Source organism: Pagrus pagrus, assembly GCF_965226575.1.
Source record: "Pagrus pagrus genome assembly, chromosome: 3".
Taxonomy (NCBI): Eukaryota; Metazoa; Chordata; class Actinopteri; order Spariformes; family Sparidae; genus Pagrus; species Pagrus pagrus.
In genome coordinates this window covers 24,517,333-24,534,414 of record NC_140187.1, presented here as the reverse complement: position 1 = coordinate 24,534,414, position 17,082 = coordinate 24,517,333, and the positions used below count along the sequence as shown (strand labels likewise).

The 17,082-nt window shown below is 45.2% G+C and overlaps 1 protein-coding gene across 1 annotated transcript in view; it reads right to left on the bottom strand.

Annotated features, from left to right (window-relative positions):
- rhobtb3 (Rho related BTB domain containing 3) overlaps window positions 1-17,082 on the bottom strand; it is a gene marked incomplete at its 3' end in the record, with an annotated part of 27,223 nt that extends 10,141 nt beyond the window's left edge. Inside the window, exons 1-8 of the mRNA XM_084346732.1 lie at window positions 16,298-17,082; window positions 15,679-15,910; window positions 14,650-14,842; window positions 10,598-10,755; window positions 10,144-10,252; window positions 7,302-7,497; window positions 6,949-7,145; window positions 628-737 (exon numbers count right to left, since the gene is read on the bottom strand). Of these exons, the coding sequence (XP_084202858.1) occupies window positions 628-737; window positions 6,949-7,145; window positions 7,302-7,497; window positions 10,144-10,252; window positions 10,598-10,755; window positions 14,650-14,842; window positions 15,679-15,910; window positions 16,298-16,299 (1,197 nt within the window). The 5' untranslated portion in view covers window positions 16,300-17,082. The remainder of the gene's footprint in view (window positions 1-627; window positions 738-6,948; window positions 7,146-7,301; window positions 7,498-10,143; window positions 10,253-10,597; window positions 10,756-14,649; window positions 14,843-15,678; window positions 15,911-16,297) is intronic.

Sequence of the window (17,082 nt, the reverse complement as noted above, 5' to 3'; positions counted from 1 at the left end):
CGTCTTGCGGTGTGTCAGCTCGTCTCAGCGCCGCCTCAGGTAGAAGGCCTAGTTCTCTCCTGACGGGTTGGTAGACCATGCGTGGTGCCAAAGGCTTGTCAGAGGCAGACATGTCATATCTCCTGATCTCCCTCTCTCTCTAAACGTTAAAGTCTGCTTCCTGTTATACAAAGCCACCTCGTGTTTTCTAAATAGACGCTGTGATGCTGCAGTTTTTAACATAATGTTTGATTTCGTGACTGATGGTCCACTGTGAGCTCCCTACGGATCTGTGTGTTGTGCTTTGAGCTCCTTGGAGAGCACCTCTTGTTTATCCTGTGCTAATTGCCACAGTGTCTGAGAGGTGATACAGGCATTAATTAAGTGAAAATATGCTAATTATAGCCACATTATTACTGCGCCGTTTCTAAATGAGGCCTTGCTAATTAGGGCTCTGTTAGTCTGCAACTTCAAAAACATGTGTTTATACCGTCAAAGAGTGGATTTGACACATTAAAGATATTTAACCTCTTTTTGTTAGGGAGGGCTGTGAGACCACACACACCGTGAAAGAAAACAAAATGACAAGCATGTGATTATGTATTAGAGAAGGAGAAGAGAGATGATGGTAAACGTTAAAGACTTCACCCTGTCTCTGCCGATGAGGGATCGGATGCGCTCCATAAGCTGAGCCACCGCCAGGGAATTCTTCAACTTCTCCTCCAGGGCTTCCTGGAGGTGCTCCCACTCCCAGGCTCCTACAAAACATCCACAAACACACCGATTCTTTGGACCCACAATAGTACAGTATACAGTAACTGTGTTCTGGCTGGCACTGTGCTCTGACCGCCCACGTATCTTTTTACAACCAACACGCAGGACCTGTTTTTGGACAAAGTTGGCTTGTTCTAAAAATTCTCTGTTTATATAACCCGTGGTGGTTATGGGTGGGTCACCCAGATTCCATGAATGTCAGGAACAGTGACACAAATGCCTTCGCACAACACAAAACATTCATCTTTTACCAGTTAGTTGCCGGCAAAAAATGCCATTCAATACATATCAAAAAGGTCAGATGGATTTTATAAAAGATATTTAAAACTGTAATCCATATTTTCACAATTTAAATTACAGATTATCATGTCATATGGGTCCGATTTATAAATAGAAAATCTGCATGTTAGTTGTTTCTCATCCATTTCTCATCACATTAAAGGGTAACTCCACCAATTTTACACATAAGGGTGTGTTTACAGGTCTTGGGGAGGACTACTGCATATGTGAAAAAAGTAGTATAAAGCCTTTTGTGGCTCCAGAGGAAGCTGCATATAATCTGATAAACTGCCTCCAGTGATGTCAGTCTGTGGCTAAATTGCATTGTGGGTAATGAGTAACATCACTGGAGGCAATTTATTAATCTGATAAAATCTGACAAAATCAAGCCTAGTTCAAGGAGAAGTCTCACTCTGAAATCTCACAAAGTCAATCAATTATAAAGTCAGCCATGAGTTTGTAAAAACACTTTTGCTGGCAGTTCCTCTCGGTCAACTCCAAACTTCTCTTTCCATCATCATCTTCCCGCAACAACTCACCTATCACAAGATTTCGGAGCGTGACTTCTCTTTGAATGAGACTTGTGCTACTGGTTAAAAAAAGATCTTATAATGTAATGAAAAGGGTCTGCCTCTGTAGGAATTTCATCTCTGCAATGTTGCCAGACACTTAGAATAACAATCTCAGCCTGCCAGTGGCAAAAACAAGCCCTCTCAGTGGATGTAACGTTGACAGTCGGTGTTGCCCTAAAGGATTGCGTTGCAGCCGCTGCAGCCATGTCGGCAGCTGCCAGCTGAGCCGGTCTGCTGGACCAATTCCAAAACTTTTGGTAAGAATTAATCATTTTCACACCGAAATATAAATATAGGGCCAGAGTTTAAAAAAACAGGAATTTCCCTTTAATGTGTAAAGTTGGTGGAGTTATCCTTTTTCAAATATAATCCTGTTTGGCTGCCTAATGCTGAAAAACACTGTGTTCAAGTCTTCAGGCTCTGTGAGTTAAATGCTAACGCCAGCATGTTCACACTGACAACTGTAACATACTGATGTGTAGCAGTGGTAATGTCGACCATGTTCACCATCTCGGCTTTACGTGTTTGCATGCCGACGTTTGCTTATTAGCACTAAACGCAAAGTAGAACTGAGGCTTACTGGAATTTCATTAATTTAGCAGGTATTGAGTCGTGAAGGTCGCAACAGGTAAAGTCACCAAAATCAGTAGGATTCATCCTCTGGGGACCAAACGTTTTAAGGTGATCCATCCAGTAGTTGTCAAGAAAAGGAAGGAAAGGAAGAAGGAAAGAAGACCTATTTCTAAGGACATAGGTCTGTGATGTACAGAACATTAGGTTGTCATCTAAAAGGATTTAAAAGGAAATTCATACTCAGTTACCAGCAGCACTGATATATAAAGATAAACCTTTGAACCAGACACAATAAAGACCGTCTTTTATCATTTGGAAAACATCGGCGCTGCTTGTATTCGCCTCAGTGGTAAACTCCTTAATAAAGCCCGCACAGCCCTGCAGCTTGATTGAGGCGGCGCTCTCTGTCTCATCGGGACATAAACAGACTGTCGAGGGAAGAAGGGAGCTGGACTGGGCAGGATTTATCTCATCATTAGTTCATAATGACGGTATTTGGGCTGATAGAGGGATTACCTCAACACACGGTGGCGGATAATGACAGTGCACAGCAGCAGACACCTCATAGGTTGGGGGAGAGATTAGCTCAGGAGCTGTGCTGCTGACACATGATGCAGCCAGACACCAAAACACAGGGCTGGGATACACTGCTGCATGATGTCAGATGTGCTTAAATCATTTCTACATAATCTCACAAAGTTTCAGCGCTCGAAGATTTTCTTCTCGCCTGCTGACACAAACACACCCCGACAAACAACAGATGCAGAGATTGGATACTTTTGGGAACGAGTTGTGCAGATTAACATTCATTTCCTGGATTAGTGTTACTACCTCCCTGACTGTAAATGTGCAATATGTAAGAATTTTAGTTGAAAACGTGCAAAAATTAACTTAAATTGTCAACAAAATGTGAAAATATATGACATTATGACATCTACATGGGTTGCAGAGATATCTTCTGTGTTCCGAGCTCCCAGTCCTGGCCGCTAGCTGCACAGCTAACTGAGCTAAGAAGCTAACGGCAGCTACAGTTAGCTACATTTTCCCTCCAGTGAGACGAGTTGTCCCAAAAACAACTGGGCTGTAGTCTGAAACTCGACCCCCGAACAAGGCCTGGATGACCCGCACAATGTGCCATATACATGTACTGAAAAAGCACACACAAATACACACAATGGCCACCAAGTGACACATTCGATAATTCAGCAGCACACTACGCAAGGAGACACAGTCTCACAGTGTTAACATCACACAAGCAAAGTCACGGCCTCTGTGACTGTCCACACACACTCAAGTGACTGAAAGCCCAGAGTGTGGAATAATAGTGTGACGCTGTGTGTTTACAGAGAGGGGGTATTGTTATGGAAATGTTTTTTTTTTTCCCCCGCTAAGCCATCAAAAGGAGCTTCAACTGACAAATGAGTGGAGTTGAACTGCGAGCGAGAAGATGTCCGTCACGTCTCGGGGAAAGTACAGCTTGTTGTGGATTTACTGCCAATGAGCCTCAAACATTGGCTTACTGTGCTCCAATTGTTCCCCATGTGCAGAGGAGGCACACAATCAACGTTCGTCGACACACCGAGTTCAAGAAAATACACTAATAGAGGCAAACGCACACTGTTAGTGAGGTCGGCTGCTTTGAACGTACAATCAGACCCACCGTGTTGAAGGTTAACATTTTTCACACAAGGCTTAGCACCGTCTCCCTGCAGTGCTTTATGGAAACGTGACATTCGTATTCGGCTCAGCAAATGCACACATATTCCCCTTTCCACTATTCTCTCCAAGCCACACACACACACACACATTCACAATATGCTCTGGTGCCCAGCCCTCCCACCACCCAAACACTCTCGCACGTTATCTACCACAAACGCAAGCAGCACCTTAAACACTCCACCCCCTCTGTCACCCTCAACTTCGTTCTCGCCCTAATTTTCCACTCCTTACTTTCCCACCTTCCTCCTCTCACACTCACACACACACAAAGAAAAATCCTCACAAGGACGTGTGTGTGTGCGTGAAACTACACACTGCACCCTCCGTCTTTCAACCGCTTGCTTTCTTATTCTTATTCATACAGTCACTCACAGAGACTCAGTCTAACCCTATAATCTTCTTCCCTTCACTGAGCACACACACACATACACACACACACACTCGGCTCATGCGTTTGTGTGTCTGCCTCTGGTCTAGTGTGTATGTGTGACTGAGCACACGCCTGTTCATTCAGACCACCGGTGCTGCTCACATACATGTTAAGAGGCGGCTATGAATCAGATGTTCGCGCAGCTTTCCTGCCATAAGGACTCCTGCACAATATGCAGCCTTTTGATGAGGCGCTGGCAAACACAGACGCTGCGATCTAACATGCAGGCAGCACAGCACTGCAGGCTCTGAGCCGCAGACTGAGGAGATTTTCATCACGGCACTGAAGTCTCGCAGAATATCACACGGCTATTTAACAAGGCTTCATACGCGACCGGAGAACAGTTCGCATCTGCAAATGTTTTGCTTGCGTGTTTCTCTGCCTGTATCCTCCCGGTCTCACGCTAATGTAAGACACTGTTAATCCTACATGACAGTTTCATTAGAGAGTTAATCATCGGTCGATTGGAATATGAGGCTACTGTAAGAGGCGACGGAGCCAGAACCTAACAACTAATCTCATCAGCCATCAGATGGATGGAAGTTCAATTTCTGCAGAGACATCAGTCTGTGAAGCGAGCCATGTGTCCGTAATGTTTAATAAAAGAGTGCTGGGCGCAGATGAAGGAGACACGAGTGGCCCGAGGGCACCCGTGCACAAATATGAGTGAGATCACAGTACGACTCCACCAATGATCGGGTCCAGGATTAAAATACTACAGTTGCTTAATATCAAGCACTTTCAGTTTGACTGATCTCTGTTCCTCACCATAATGGAACATTGGACAAGACCCAACCGCAGAAAAACTGCCTCCTGCTGCCAGGGGACGTTAATCATCGCATCTAAATTATTGGAGAAAGAGCAACTGCCTTTTGCGGGACGGAGTTCCCGTGCTGTGGGAGTCAGTCCGGCTCTGTTAGCTGTATTTAAACTCCAGTTGCAATGTGCAGAATCGGTCTAGTATGGCAGCGTTTCCCAGGAATAATGCAGTGTGATGGGAGCAGACTGATGGAGCCGTCCCTGCTGAGTCCAGATTTCTCTGGCTGCTTTTTTGGAGACAGTTGTGTGTTCTGATCTCCACTTTCTCTTTGGCACTTCCTCTACAACTGATCCTGGTGCCAAAATGTCAGTTTGGGCAACTCTGATTCTGGTGAAACCAAAGGGTTTTAATTAGTTGGAATTAGAGGGTAGATATCCAAACAGAGCCCGCCGGGTTCGGACAAATTGACCTGGTGCTATCGAGTTCTTTCAGTGAAAATAAAGGCTAAAAATAAATAAATAAATATGTAAAAATAGGTGATTTAAATGATGACTGATAATAAGTGGTGGACCTACTGCGTGTTGGGGCTGTAAGTCCTGTAAAGTGGTGCGGTTTGTTATATACGTGACAGCGCTTTGAACGCAACACAGAGGCTGTTTGTCACTTTCCAGGCAGCAGACATTCATGTGGGACTCTGTGTGACAGGGTAACACAAACTCAGGACTTCAGCTTACATTATCTGTGACGGGCTTTTAGACAACAAGCCTGTTGAGTTCAGATTGGGCTCGGTCGCTACTCTCTCGGACTCGGTCTGGTTAGGACAGAAAAATGCTGCCCGAGCTGCACTCCAGTGGGGCTGGGATGTTCCTCTGCGTTGCTGTGATTTAGTTTGGTGCAACATTTCATGTCTGACTAACTCAAGCTCTTGTCATATTTGAGGGTTTTTAGCTGCATACTTTGCCCTGCAGTATAATTACAACAGGGCTGTGAAAATGGCCACAATGACCAAAGAGATGTATAATCTATACATATATTTTGAGTTGAATCGATTAGTTGAGTATTTGATTAGCTGATTGTAGCAGAAGTGTCTAATTTTTGATAATCAACTTTGTTATGACCATTATTATCCATGCTAGTGGCGTGGCTCTAGGGATGGCGATGGTCCAGACTGAAAAAGCTCAACAACGAGAGAACGGATTGTGAAGAAATTTTCATGGTGTCCAGAGGATGAATCCTAAAGACTATGGTGATCCCCAGCTTTTCTTTCAGCCCCACCAGCAAGTTCATATTTGTGAAATGGGTGAAATTTCTTGGGCTATTGAATGGATTGTCATGAAATTTGGCCCAAACATTCATGTCCTCCTGAGGATGAATTATATTCAGTGATCCCTTAACATAGATAAGCCTCGTGGAGCAGCTAGCATGACTGTAGACTTGACTTCTGCGAAAGCAGATGTGCCAAAAATTCAGTAGTTTCAGCTTCTTAAATATGAGGAATTCCTGCTTTTCATCTTCTCTGAAAATCTTTGGGTTTTGAACTGTTGATTGGAATAATTAAGCGATTAAATATGTGGGCTTTGGGAAATTGTGATTCGGGGAATGGAGCTGCATTTTCCACTTTTTTCTGACATTTAAAGACCAAACTCATAATCAATGAATCAAGGAAATAATTAACATATTCAATGGTCGTATTAATGTCACTTTTCACAGTACCAGCAGTCAGTGTGAACTCTACATCTTGCAGGCATCCTGCGCACAGTGGGGTGTTAAAAAGGTTAAATGGAAATGACAGACTTTTCCAGAAAAGACCCAAAACAGCTGCTCTGTATGTGTGCTGTGTTTGACCGGTGTTTTTTTTTTACCTCTGTAAATGAACATGAGAGTCTCCCACAAGCACATACACAGGAGGGGGTCCTTCACCACCAGACGAGAGAGGCGTCCCGTCAGATGCCCCTCTGATCGCGGCAAGTCGTCAATGATCCCGCCGTCCCAGGTGGAGAGCAGTGAATGAGGACCTCCATCCCGCTCTCGGCAAACACACCGTGACTGGGGACGCTCCCTGTCCAAGCCAGAGATGAAATTCAGCACAAAATCCTTCACAGTCACACGAAAGAGGAGTTTGCACAGAGAGGCTGAGTGCCCGCAGGCAAACAGGCTCAGGTGGTGAAAAAGCTTGTTAAGCTCCATCCTGGGAACGAGCTAATATCTCTCCTACCTGGTCTTGGGCCCAAGGAGCAGCTGTCTGAAGTAGGGGCTGACAGCACACAGCACAGCAGCATGCGCCCACCCCAGCTCTTTCCCAGAGTCCCCAGCGTAGAAAGCCACATCGGCGAACTGCACGCCACGCTCCAGCAACCACTGCATGTCCTGGGAGAAGCTGGACTCCTCTACTCGGATAGGAGGGAGACGTGCTGAAGGGAGGGAGAGGGTAGAGGATGAGTTGTGTTAATGAACAATCAGGGCTGAAAATCCTCCATATTCAGTCTGGTCGAAGCAGCCAGAGAGAACAACGCAGAGAGAAACAGGCTTTATAACGAGCATGTGGAGGGAGTGATAGAGACAACAATAGTGTAGTGAGATGTTAAAGTCAAAAACGAGAAAGCTGAGAGAGACCAAGGTCTCCCTGCCCTGTCGCTCAACTTAGAAAAAAACGCTTCCAGACATGTTTGCCTTTGCACTAATGACAGACCTGCAAACATGCAAACCGAGGCTGCTGCACTGGAAGAAGCTGTCACGACAGTCTGCTCAACAGAGGATTTGTCCCTGCTTACACCAAAAGTTGACATTTAGTAGTTATGTTTCGGGTTTATTTCGGCAGTAGAAAGACATCAACGCACGTCTAAAAGCTTCTTTTAGATAAGGTCAATGTTTTAGGAAGATGTACAGAAAACAAAGTACTGCAGTATTGGGAAAGCTGTCTGGAGCAACGACCTGTAAAGACATGTTTTTATTAGAAAAGAGAGAAGGAGATAAAACAGTGTTTTGTGACGCATGCAGCGATCAATTCAGATAAATAAAAAAGTGAAAAAGCACCGAACAGGAAGGTAAAGCAAGAGTGTTTGGAGGATGTGGGACAAATCATTGTCCTATTAAGCTCCTATACTTGTGCTCCTCAGAGGACCTCTTCTCCTCTTTAATGGCTGCCCAGATTCGGCTGTGCAAGCAGTGCTGCTCCTGAAGCGGCGCGTCATATTTAATGCAAACTACACCGTAAGTAGAGCTAAGTAGTGTTGGACATGCACCAATAGATCCGCCAGCACTGCTTGCTGCCTTTTTGGCTGGACTTAAAGCTGTCAGTTATTGCATCAGATTTAGACACACACACACAAACACACACACAGCTAAGAGGTCAGATCAATGTTTAACACTAGTTTGACAGCGGTTTGTGTTAAATATTTCCAGATTTGTTTTATTTGGTAACAATTAACTGGCCGTGTAAGTAGCAGTGTCAGCATTTGTAAAGCAAGACCTGAGCGAACATTTCAGAATACAACACTGGACTCTTATTTTTAACACCGGCACAGAGAGAGAGAGAGAGAGAGCTTTCAGCTCGTGGTAACATCTGGCAGTCGCTTGCAGACTCGATCAAACTGACTTTTAGCCAGTTAGGAGAAAAAGTGCCACAGTCTGAAAAAGAGGAACATTACGACGAAGGAGAAGAAATGATACCGTCACACACTCCAGCTTGGCTTTTAAACTGTTCAGATTTACTACAATAAGCAAACTTGCTGTGTCTCTGCTGCTCGTCGTGGTTGACGATCAGCTCGGTTGTTCATCTCGTCTCATAATTAGCGTTTTGAGTTTGCGGAGCCCGATTGACTAAAAGGCAACAGATCTGCTACAGACTAAAAACTGTCGGTTCAGTGTGTCTTGTTTTGAATCCTAATTATAATTTAATCCAAAATTCTGAATTTCCAATAAGCAGATTAAAACTTCATAAGAGCTTAAACAAGTGATTAGTTGATGATTAATTGGCATTTGAGTCATTAATCTGGCACAAACATTCTCTGGCTCCGGCTTCACGAAAAGAAAGATTTGTTTGAATTTGCCAGTTTTCTGAATATCCTTGGATTTTTAACTGTTTAGCTGGACAAGGGGTTGCGGCCAATGATTATTTTCACTGTCGATTACACTGTCAATTAATTTCCCAAAGTGTTTCCCAAAGCCAAAGACAATGTACCCAAAACATCTTGTTTTGTCTACAACCCAAAGATATTCAGTCAACTGTCATTGAGGAGAAAAGAAACCAGAACATATTCACATTTAAGAGGCTGGACTCAGACAATTCTGACCTGTTTTTTCTTTGAAAATTAATCAAACCAATTAATCATTTATCAAAATAGTTGGCGATTAATTTAACACTCGACATGTAATCCATTAATTCCTGCAGCACTAGATCAGACAGAGCAAACTATTTCCAGATGTCACCTTGGGTTCTGGAAAATTGGAAGGAAATTAGTTTGGAGTTGCAGCCCTAAACTAAATCTTCAGTGACATATTCAATTTAAGTACTGTGCGCAAAAATGAACAAACGCATAACAGAATGGACTGCGGCAGAGATTTTACTGGCAGGTCAAGTGGGTCTGTGGTGTCCAGGTGCCTTGACCAGTGAGAAAACGTTGCTAAAGCTGAGGTTAATGAGTAATCCTCTCCCGTCCTGCACCTCCACTCATTGAGCCGCCTCACAACGAGGCACTAAACACTCAGTTGTTGCCGCGTCCGGAGCTGAAAGGAGCTCAGTCTAACATTGATTTAAACGTCACTGAATGAAAGTAGTCTACCTAGCTCTTTGTCTCTCTTCTTATTTCCACTTTGCAACAGAAAATATTGATCCGGATAAAAACCTTTGTGCTCAGCTCTTTTTATGGCTTTGTAAGCTGGAAGAAGAAACAATCCAGTCAGTCCATCTGAAGCTTCTCTAAACACCATGCAACAACCATTACTTAATAACATGAAAAAACACTGAGCAGAAACAATAATTGAAAGCAGGGTTAAAACTGCTGTCGATAGAAACCGACAAGACGCAGAAACGAAATTAAGTATAGTACTCCTCTGACCTGGTTGCTCTAAGTGAGGGGGGCGAAGCTCGTTCACTTTATTTCCTCGCCTCTTCTCCGGCCTTTCTTTGGCTTTGTGTTTCAGACACTGGATCATGAAGTACTCCAGCTGAACAATACAGAAATACACACGTTAGTACGAATGCAACATACAGAAATAGTGATGTTACATCATCGATTCTTTGCTTTTCCAAACAGCAACTTCCTGAGAAGAATGTAGCTACCTGTCTCTGCCTCCTCTACCGAGTACTGTAGCTATCTGAAGTGAAGAGTGCAACGAGTGCATTAAAACACACACGTGCAGTTTTATCAGGGGGACGCCGGATCAAAAAAACTCACTCAGCACATCCTGATCACACAGATGTTCATTTGTGTGCTTATTCACAGGAGCTGATAAATGTGTGCAGCAAATGGGCCGATGTGACCCGGATTCCCATGTGACGCGGCCGCTTACCACGCTGCCGAAGTAGCGGCCCACAAAGACGTGGTTGAGAGAGGGCAGCTCCAGGTAGGTGGCCCCGAGGTCCCGGGACAGCTGCAGACCTTCACTGTGAGGCACACAGCTGCTCCAGTCAGAAGCACACAGCGGGCACGTACACGGAGGGCCTTCATCTGAAAACACAGAGGGGAGTTTCACTCTAAGATGAAGGTGAAGGTATATGAGAGTCAATACATGAGTCATCGATATTACCTTACAGCTTTGAGGATGTATAAACCCAGTATAAATTGAACAGCCGATGCAGTAAACGCTTGCCGCATGTTTTATGAATGAGCTGCGCCGGCTGTGACATATAGTCCATAGAAAGGGCTCGCCTGTGGTTCAGATCTGCTTAGATATTCTGCTGAAACAAGAAATTGACTGCCATAATGTTTAACCAAGACTTCCATCAGGCATTGTCAAGTTAAGACCACAGAGCAAATATTATGCTGCATGTTAGGGACGGGAGTCACGGAGGGACTCGTGATGTAAGATTTAAGACGGTAGTATCACGATACAGCGATTCTGTGATAATCGATACCCTGCAAGGTGATCATCTAACGCTACTTCACGATATACAAGTACTTCTCAAACAACATTAAATCTAGTACATTACAAAAAACCTACAGATACGATACATGACGCTCAAAACATCTGTTGCTACATGACACAGAAACTCTCTTTTGCAAATGTGTCACGGTGCTTGTTAATGTGCTCCCTGTAGACCAGACAGAAAAGAATGAAAGGCACAAACTCAAAGTAATTTTATGTGATGAACGGCACATAAAACAGCATCTCACAAACCAAATTAAAATAGAAAATATAGCTTGCAAAACAGAACATTACAACCAGATGCCACAGCCACATGCGCTTGTATTGTAGTGTCAGTGAGGAATGGCAGTGGAGCGTAATGTCTCCGCTTCCTGAAGGAAAGTCTGGCTTTCAAGGAGAGTGAGGAAACAACCAGGCAGAAAACAAATACAGAGGAGAAACGAAAGGGCGACGCAATGTTTCACAAAGAGAAGTGGGTGTAGTCCCTCAGTGGTGGAGATTAACCTGTTAGCTTAGTCCAGAGCGAAATAGCCCACCCCACAGACAGCTCTTTACATTTTGCTCCTCTTTCAGTCAACAGTCAAGCTTTTAACAAGTTACTCACACTAAACCGGTCGTCCCTGACTCCTGCCTGGTGCCAAGGACAACAGAGACAGCTTCAGGCTCAGCAGCCCAGTCTCCCCATCAGTGTTGGGCAAAATGCAATATATTACATATTACTAGTTAACTTCATTTTAAAGTAATATATTGCATTACAATATTACTGTCTGCGTAGAGTAATAAATTACTTATTACACTATTTTTTAGCTACGTTCAACAAAATGCCCAAATAACCTGTCACAAACAATTAAATAGCCTAGATCTTTTGAAATAAACGAATGGCCTTGGACACAAAGATAAAGACAAAGGATCAAAGTCTGATATATTATGAGATGGGAATTAATATTTTGAATTGTAGGCTTAGTCATATGAAACACAACAGAACTATACCTTCTATAATGTAACCTAACACGACAAGACTAAAGTATGTGATTCAAGAATGTGAATTAAAGTGCACTCAGAGGATCAACCAGCAGCTGATTTCACTGTTTGGTTTGTTTTGTCAATCTATAAATGATGATTCATTTTAAATGAAAGGGTTTGATGTATATTTAAGTTATTTTTATTTTAAGTTATTTATTGATGTATTGATGACAATTTTCCATTCAATAATTGTACCATGAAAAAATACATTTAGACTGTAAAACATGTCCGTCAACACATTTCTTATGGAGGGTATCAGTCTGAAACACATAGTGAATCCCACTCTATGCAGACTGTTGCACACGTGTCTGCACACGGTTATATTGTAGCAGCTCACTGTCAGTTAACATCGTACAGTAAGTATTGGACTACAAGAAAGCTGCAAGCCCGCGAAGGTAGTTACTGTATTTAATGTATTAAGTGGGTCAGTAGGGTTCTGGAGGTAGTGCTTACAGCAATCGTGCATGGTCGACCTGTGATTGTGGGGCCCAGTGAGATGTCTTTAATGGAGTGCAAAACGCTTGGACTTGCCCTACATCCCAACTCCTCTCGTCTGTGTCACAGTGACTATGTGGACAGCCAGAAAGGATTTAAAAGGGAGATATGTGTGTAGGTTTTTTTTCATTTTGTGAGAGATTGTTGCTGTTTACCATTTTGTTGTGTGATTCAGTGTCCTGAAATGTCCTCAGGTCCCGAGTTTTCTTTCATTTAATGCTGATGTGTTTTGCACTTCCAGGCCACCAGTTTTTACATTTTCTAAAAGGCCAAAGAAAAAAGACGAATTCTCTGATAACAACAGAAGAGACAGATCAGATCGTCCAGACACATAAAATCTGCAATGGCACACGCACTAGGACCAGACACACAGTGGCCTGTGTGTATGATAGGGACCAAAGAGACAGAATCAGACAGAAATTCAGAGAGATTAGCTCAGAGGGAAAAAAAAGACTGTACAAAGAAGGAGCGAGCCAAAGAGAAAGAGGGAATGAGCGGGACATGCAGCTAAGTGCTGAAGCATTTGATAAATCATACTGCTAATAACCTACAGGCATGACACAGAGACGGACGTGTGTGTGTGCGTGTGTGTGTGTGTGTGTGTGTGTGTGTGTGTGTGTGTGTGTGTGTGTGTAAGCGTCTGACAGGCGGTGACTTGGCATATCAGTGGTATGTTTGTGTGCCTGACAGTGTGTGCGTGCCCTTGGATAAATCTGTCTGTGCTCCTGCGTTCAGCGCTGGTTTAATGGCTGCGTTAATGCACGTGCGGCAGCGCTCTCTGCCACAGCTGTGCCTTGGGTGGCTTTAAGTCGAGCAGCGGCAGGAAGCGCTCACAGCCCAGCCGTCGTTCTCTGCAGTCATGAGGGGATAGCATGAAAATACTCACAGCAGCCACAAACAAAAACACAAACAAAGGCTCTGGTCCTCCTCTGTCTCTGTCTCTGTCTCTTTCTGGCAGAGACTTAACTGGCACTGTGATCACTCTGCAGCGGAGCGCTGACAGGATCTCAAAGTATGTCGGGCAGACAAGCTAAAAATACAACCAGGTGCATTTGATGAGCTTGTTTACAGAATCTTGGATACGACAAGGGTCACTGTGTGTGCGACGACACATGCAGACTCGCCGAGGTGTCAGTGTACATGCACGTTAAGTCCTGGTGTGTTGAGCAGCATCAGCGAGGCTCCACCCAAGCCGTGTAGTAGTACTTACAGAAATGTGTGGTTCACTTTCGAGCCATCACTGAGTGCATTTACTGTACATGTGATGTATCCTGTTCTTGCTAGATATGGCCTTCATATAGAACATAAACAACATGGCTATGCATATCACTGTATATAACAGCATCCAGGTTTGTGATCTTCTGCCTGCAGGTGTGTCTTGTTTTCTCACCATCTTAGCCACGACTAAAGGAGGAACTAGAGGGGGAATACAGAGCTGCAGCACTGGACAGTGTGAGATAACTCATGTGTTTTTTGAGCACTAAGGCACATAAACCTATTCTAGTAGTAACCCAAAATAAAATTAGGAACCTGAAAATAAGATCACTATGTCTCCTGTAATGTCTCCGTTTGGTCTGTTTCCTGCAAGAAAGCGTGTGAGCGGACGTCCTGAAGGCCGCCGAGGGAAGATTTAATCATGAGCATCCTCCTCATTGCTGGGAGGACACATTAGAGGACACAAGGCTCAGATGCTGATCTCGCTGGCCCAATGAGCAGAGCCTGATATCGTCCAGATATCAAACTCATCAACTTAGGCAACTGTAAATCGACCCTAAATACAAGGATATCAAGTGCAACAGCAGGGAGATGAGGCATTTTGGTATTTGCTGCCTCTCAGGCTCCATTGTTCACACACAGCAGTGACAAACTGCTGAAGGAGCCGTCAGTTGTCAAGGTGTCGCTGTCAAAACTGAACTCGCTCCGGCTCTAATGAAAACACAGAACAAGAGCTTCCTCACCGTTCAGGCGAGCTCCGACAGCGACCAGGATAACAGGCACACCCCAGTGCCTCAGGAGCGGGCGGAGTCTCGGGGCGTAGCCGTTCCTGACCTGCTGGAAGGCCAGCTTGTCAGTGACTGAATATTTAATGACCAGGATGTCCGCCTGCTCAAGAACTTTCCGTACGCTGGCCCAGTCGCTGTCCAACAAGTCCTGGAAAGTCAAGAAGAGGACAAACAGAGGGAGGTCAGAGGAGGACAGACATGAGGGATGCATTATTTTCTGAATACCTAACCTGAGCTGTGGATGTTACCTCAGGTAACCCTCACCCTTTGCCTCAGAGTCTCCCTTTGTATAAATACCTCAGTGTGAGGCTCTTGGGACTTTATCCCCAAGGACCTTGTGTGAAGCTCCGAATCAACTCATTAGGCGAGGAAAAAAACACACTTCAGAGAGCGTTGAGCAATTTGACAAATAAGGAAAACATAGGCATAGGATTACACCGTCAGGCTCTCACCAGCACCACCCCTGACAGGGCTAGACAGCCCTACAATAGGACGCATACAGTGCTGCTACTAAATCACAACAGCGCTTTCATTTCAAATTCATGCGCTATTAAGAACAAAAGTTCTTTCATCGGTTGTTTTTTTTGTGCAGTGCATGTTAAAATAGCGTCCTCCTAAGAATAGAGACATTTTTTACAAAGCCTGCAATCAGCGCTGGGAGTGAAGTGGCCTTGGTGTCTGAAATGTTGTACTTCTTCTGAGAAACAGCAGCAGAGTAAACAGCAAATCAGTGAAGTGACGCGCACTCTTTCATAATGACAACGCTATGGAAAAATTACACCACTTTCTGAAGCCGTGTTTTACACTCTTGGCCTGGAGTCTGATTCGGTTTCACACAAGTGAGAAAAAGCGCCAAAGCAGCACCCAAAATCACCCTGAAGGCTCACATTTCTATATGCAGAACACACAGAAGCATCTGAGTATCAACACATCCGTGTCTCTGATTTTCTCCTCCTGCACCCAAACACACCACCAGTCACTCACCCAGCTGGGACAATCCCGAACCACTACAGTGACATCCCCAAACACACGCGAGGTGTACTCCATGAAGGCCGGGTTGTGCATGCTGCTCTCCAGGTCGCAGGGTCCCACCAGCGCCCCGTGACCCAGGTAGCTCCACAGCAGGCCTCCCTGCAGCTGCCCCTGGCCCATGATCTCCTCCCCTGGCCCGACTCCTCCGGGGCACTCGCTGCCCAGAGCCACAATGTGGATGGACCTGTAAGCCAAGGAACTGTTGGTTGGAAGTGACTGAAGCAGCAGCAGCAGCACACAAGCAGCACATGATGATGATGATGATGATCCAGAGGTGCAGCAGCACTGAGGGAGAGGAGGCTTTGGTCCTTATTATTCATGTCTATCACGGAGACAGTGCATCACCGTTATGTCACTGAAAATGACTGAGGAGAAGCGTGCCAGGGCCCTTATTATACGACACCTGAGAGGATATTATGGTTCAATAAATCTGACACTTGGCGGAATAATTTCGCTGCTGTATTAATATTTATCAAGCAGTGGGGGGAAAAAAATAAATAAAGCATGCAACCATACCAGGAGCCCCTTCTCCTCACATCCCTTAATGAGTTGCAGCTCCAGAGCAACTTACATTGTGGTGGCCGCGGTTTTGTTCCGCTGCTCTACGCTATGGAGCCCGTTTCCCTCGCGGTGCGTCTCCACGCCAGTCTGCAGTCGGCTTTTCCGCAATGAGCCGCGGCTCCGCTCCGTCGTTAATCCCTCTCATCGGTGGCCGGCCCCCCGGGAGCCCGGCTGCTCGGGAGTTTCGCAGTCACTGGCATTTCCCCGTCTCGTTATTCATTCATAAAAGCGGAGCCCGGTACCGTCCCGAACCGACCCGCAGCAGCGGCAGCGGCAGCAGCAGAGGCAGAGGCAGAGGCGCACCGGACAGCCCAGCCGGCGGAGCAGCGCGGAGTGAGTAAACAGCAGCAGCGCCCATGGGCAGCCAATGCGCTAACACACAAACAAGTTGTCAGGCGGTGGGAAACACAATTAGAGACCGCGAGAGGAGGAGGAGGAGGAGGAGGAGGAGGAGAGCAGCCGCCGTGTCCACACCGTGAATGACGTCGGCGGGTAAAACAAAAAGTGCCGGTGGTTAAAGACCAACTGAGGGAGAGAGACACTGACAGAGAGAGAGAGAGAGAGAGAGAGAGAGAGAGAGAGAGAGAGAGAGAAAGGGAGACTGTGACACAGAGAGCGAGAGGGGGAGACTGAGGGAGAGAGACACTGACACAGAGAGAGAGAGGGAGACTGTGACACAGAGAGAGAGACACTGACACAGAGAGAGAGACTGAGGGACACTGAGATAAAGAGAGAGACAGAGAGAGACACACACACACACTGAGAGAGGGGGGGAGAGAGAGACTGAGAGACACT